General features: G+C 37.1%; 1 protein-coding gene across 1 annotated transcript; it reads left to right on the top strand.

The window, feature by feature from the left end:
- Positions 1-2,477: 2,477 nt before the first annotated feature.
- LOC117212254 (band 7 protein AGAP004871-like) lies at positions 2,478-4,486 on the top strand. Its single transcript, XM_033456877.1, has 2 exons — positions 2,478-2,637; positions 3,813-4,486. The coding sequence occupies exons 1-2, from the start codon at positions 2,509-2,511 to the stop codon at positions 4,032-4,034; spliced, it is 351 nt and encodes a 116-aa protein (XP_033312768.1). The 5' UTR covers positions 2,478-2,508; the 3' UTR covers positions 4,035-4,486.
- The last annotated feature ends 824 nt before the right edge of the window (positions 4,487-5,310 follow it).

Here is a 5,310-nt window from a genome sequence, read left to right as displayed (position 1 = left end):
TTAAATGTCGTAAATTAATAGCTTAAATGTTATAAATTAATAGCTTAAATGTTGTAAATTAATAGTTTAAATGTTGTAAATTAGTTGCTTAAATGTTATAAAGTAATAGTTCAAATGTTGTTGATTATTAGCGCAAACGTTATAAACTGATAACTTAATTAGTAACAGTGTTTCTACGACTTTCACAGTACGAGAGTTCGAAAAGAAAGAAACTCGAGCGCAAGTCGCGTGTGCCTTACATACCTAATAACATACACTTGACAAAGTGACAAAAGGTAAACAGCACGGTAACGGTTTGCTGATGTAAAAACTGATTTTTCCATTAGAATACAATCAAATTTAATAATTTTTTAACTTTTATTGCAAATTGACGCCTTCAGCAATTTATTACAATAACCATTTTTAAAATTTTAATAATTTTTACAATACAAAACTAAATTCATACTTTTGTAGTACTAGTTTTTGATTTAGAACTGTGTTAATTTATATCAAATGCCTCTTTATGCAGAAAATAACTATACTATTGTATAATAGTCAAACGGTATAACTATTATAAATTAAGAACATAATTATTTTTAATTAATGAGAGCATATTGTTATAAATTAATAGTGTAATTGTTAAAAATTAATGAACCAGTTTACTTAGATTAATAATAAATTGTTTTTAAATGAATAGCGTAACTGTGACTACAAAAAGTACTAGCGCATTGCCTTATTTTTTGATAAAGCATTTTTATCAGCTTCTATACATTTCATTTTCATAGTATTACATTTTTATAGTTACGTGAAAATTATATGTTTGTGATTCTTCGGCTTTTAGTCGTGTTTGTAATAGCACATTGTGCTTTGTTCCAACGTTTCGAGAACATTCCAGTTCGCTTTTCCGGGACAGACCTGTTTCACGCAGAACTTCACTTCCAGTGCAATAAACGTGTCCAGAAACATATATTTCAATCGATGTAGGACCACGATATTAAACACATTCGTACAACTAAATTCATTTAATTCAGACGTCTTTTTCAAGACTCAAGCGAATCTTTTCAAGATAAATCGATATTAATTATTGATCTATCGCTCTCTGTCCTTCTATCGTATCTTCTGACGATATATAATCGCCTGAGATAATATCAGTAAAACTTTGAAACTTCTCGGCTCAAGCTTCATAGAAAAATAAAAATTGTCTTTGGAAAACTCTGTAAAACAGCGTAGAAATATGACTTCGAAATAACCAAAGCTACGTACATAGTAAGATACATAGCTGTGGGTTAAAGATGAAGTTGTTTTATCATCCATATTCTTAAAAGAGATCTCACGCGCAATGGGTCATTCTGTAGGAGCGTGCAAGAGCGGACACATTTGCGAATAGTTTCGAGTTACGATGAAGAGGGTAAGTTGCTTGGCGTAGTTCCATGGACACGGCCGGAATAAAGGAGGTTTCTTTGCTTTATGTGACCTCTGTGTCGACACTACTTTCGTAACAGACCGTATTGTCCCTTGCACTCAACGAACAGTCGTTTTGAACTTGAAGTGGAAACGAGCACTATCAAACGAATTGCTGTTCAAATACTTATCGAATTCTCTTTGTGCCGATGTAAGCCACATGCAGAGGAACGTTTAAATTTATAAGAGATGGGATCGACCGAATCATCCAGCATTCAGAGATCAATGGGTTTATTTGATTTCGTTAACTTTACCGTTTTTACGGCCGATAGTGATAAATCCGATCGATACTGATAAAAATAATATCTGAGGTGGTATGTTGGCGAAGGTGTCCGCAAGAAATACTCTTGATGTTCAACAAAAAAGTTTATTAAACTATTAACAATCAACAGTCAACAATTTACGGTCAACAATTAACGATTAACTATCAACAACAAATAACGATTAACGATTAACTATCAACAACAATTAACGATTAACGATTAACTATTAAGAGTTAATAATCACGTACCTCTAATAGCGTTTGCTTCGCTATGACGCTAACCTTTCGCACCTCACAGCTCGGGGCAGAATGAATCTTTGGTTTGAAAACAAACGGATTCTATTCTTTGTTGTCCCTCGATATCCCCACTACGCACGCGTTTATCAGGTGTCTGCGACGGTTGTCGCGTATGCAATCTTCCGAATATTCGGCGAAAAAACCGTAGAAATATCGATGGTACATTAGGTATGTTGACCTTACGCTTTGAAGGTATAGCGCTTTGTGTCGCGAAGCCGTTGGAAAGTTCCGTGGTCGAGTGCCGCCACATATCAAATAACGAGCTTGCATTCAATTGATTGAAATTAAAACAAAATTCTACTAATATTAATAAATTTGATAGATCTTTGGTTCAGTTGAATTGTACCTTTAACTTAGGATATTCATTCAAGAAATTAGTTTTATCCTTTGCGAGTAAATTTTATTCGTGATCATCAAAGCATATACAGGTAGATGTAGATCGAACGAAACGTAACGGATATTCGTGATTTAGAAAGGACGTTCGACTTCCGGTGCAGCTGCAACGAGCCATGGCCACGGAGGCGGAAGCCGCAAGGGAGGCACGGGCCAAAGTGATTGCAGCGGAAGGAGAGATGCTGGCTTCCCGTGCTCTGAAAGAGGCCAGTGATGTCATCTCCATGAGTCCAGCTGCTCTTCAGGTACGTTCCAGACTGTCTCCTCGAGGAACGTCAAAGATATCTTTGTAATTCCACTGCGTTGCTTCTCTCGCTGCTCTGTGTGTGGTTGAGAATCTACCGTTAATTACGCTGTACCACTAAATTAAGCCTTCGTCCAACAAATTATTTTGGTTTCTCTAGAACGTTACTATGGCGACCTTTCTACAGTCGTCGGTAACGGAATCAACGCAGGTCTCTTGAAAGTCTTCGTTTAACCATTCTATCCATCCAAATAGGACCGAAACCTGACCAGAACCTAATCTCAACTTAACTCGCCAATTTCCATAGACACTTGCACATGGCACGTTCTACTTATTTTACGACATAATGTCATGACATAATTTAGAACGAAAGCGATAACTTTTAGACTCTGACGTGTTCTGGTACTCAGTTTAGTATTTTATTTCAACGCATTCAAAGTCAACGCAATATTTTTTTCGCAACGTTTCTTGCAGTAGATATATGTTTACTAATAACATTTAAACGGTTTCACACTCTAACAACAGACGCATTTGTTTACCATAACGTAATTGCGTGCATCGAAGAGACTTGCTTGTATTAAAATGTTGAACTTTTATTCCGAAAAATTTTTGTACCACTTCTCCATAAAACAGAGTATAGAATAAAAAATCAACCAACAGACTGTAATTAAATTCCATGGAGAACGTACAGCGAAATTAGAATGGTAAATTCGAGGGAAAAAACCGCGGAAAATATTAACGCTTCGAAAATATCAATCCAAATGGCCATTGCAAGTGCGTGGAAAGAATCCGAATTTTTCAACACCGACTAACTAAATTATAATACAATAGAATCGTTAAACAATTTCGTGTAAAAACACAGTTGCATGTGTGTTATGTTCCATAAGTGGACTCTCTCGTACGATCATTCGATCGAATTAATATCGTAGCGAAATTTTACGAGTTCCAAGCTACGATACAACTTAACTTTATCATAATTATTCGTTTAAGGTGATTTTTCGAAGAAATTTAGTTTGGAAGGGTTCGAAACAAACTTAATATCTAACGCGAATGATTGGAAAACAAGCGAATGTCGCGTTACTTTTAAACAACAGCGTGCCCTTCGACTACTCCGCGATAGAAAAGGCTAAAAGACAAATTCAACGTTCGCTGAATTTTTCACTGTATGTCCAACAGCTACGATATCTACAAACACTGAGCAACATATCTGCGGAGAAGAATTCGACCATCATCTTTCCCTTACCGGTCGAGTTTTTGGCTCCGTTCTTTACTAACAATTTCCATCCAAGCGCAATTCAAGAAGCTGTTCGAACATCGTCGGAGCAGTTATGCTCGAAGCAGCTCAAGGTTCAGCCCGACATCCACTCAAACGCAGACAATATCGACGTGTCAAAGTGAAGAGGTGTGTCAAACTTCGATTATCCTTAGCAAATTTCGCCAACTTCGAACGGTATGTCGGATTAATTGGGGTGACCTTTGATCCAATTCACTGGTAAGCAGATACGCTCGATTGGAAACCGATACGAGCATACGCGAGACTCGACGCGTTTGTTGGTCGTCAAAGCACCGCGTCACCCTTTAGCTAAAATCTCTGTTTCATTTCGCGCGATTTTGGTGTGTAGGAACGACAGACGCGCGACCAGAAACGCGACAAACTCGACAAATAAATAGGTAAACTTGTAATTCGTCACCGGGCTCCCCGTTTGATCTCCGAGCCTTTACGCGACGAAAAGAAAATATACGCGTAGACGAATGTCGCGAGCTCGACTTTTTCAACGAACGATTGCGACGAGAAGATACGTTGACGAAAACACGTTCGTATTAGAGTTCTTCTTTTGCGCGAGGAAGAGAAAACGCACGTAAGTTGAAAATTTCGAGTTTGCTGTTCGTAACGACCGATTGCGATAGAAAGACGCGTTGGTACATATAAGTTTTATGGTTTTGGAATGATTGCAGCTTACAATGACAGTGCTTAGAAAAGGGTTTCCACGTACCCTGATTTCCCAATGAAGCGTTTTTTTTCCATCAGGTTCCACTTCGTTTTAGTACCAAATTTTTGTAGTCGCGCGAAGTTACGAAATTTGATATGTTTGATCTGATCGATTGTTATTGGATTGGCAACTAAGTGATTGCGGATTTTGTTAATACCACCTAATGACAAAATCCGCAATCACTTAGTTGCCAACTCAATATTATAATTTGTACGCGAATTTACCGCTTACTAGCAGATATTTTCCGTGCATTAATTCTTTCAGAGTTATGGATCTACGAATATCTATATGAGCTTTGAAAAATTGTTGATCGCATGATACGAATCTATCTATGCGTCTACGTACAGCAGTATGCGTGTCGAATATAATTTTTACGTCTGGCTTTACAAATTAAAAATAAAAGCAGCAATAACGAATTCTGCCTTTAAAATCTACGCTTACAGGTATTCAGTTTATCGGACTTTTTCTCTCGTGAATGTAGAGTTCGTTACAAGTGATTTAGCACACGTTCAAGTTTTAGCATTTTGGCTTTCGCATAATTTCAAGCGTGCTCGATATCATTTCTATCAAAAGCGAGAAATTATTCCATCATTGTGAAAAATAAGCGGCGTATAATAAACTCGTGTCATCAGATATCTTGGGACTTGGAACAGTTAACAGGAGCAAACAAAAACATATTATTA

This window comes from Bombus bifarius, unplaced genomic scaffold (genome assembly GCF_011952205.1).
Source record: "Bombus bifarius isolate JDL3187 unplaced genomic scaffold, Bbif_JDL3187 scf7180000008286, whole genome shotgun sequence".
In the NCBI taxonomy this organism is placed as follows: Eukaryota; Metazoa; Arthropoda; class Insecta; order Hymenoptera; family Apidae; genus Bombus; species Bombus bifarius.
The sequence above is the reverse complement of the archived record's forward strand: the minus strand, read 5'-3'. Positions and strand labels throughout refer to the sequence as shown.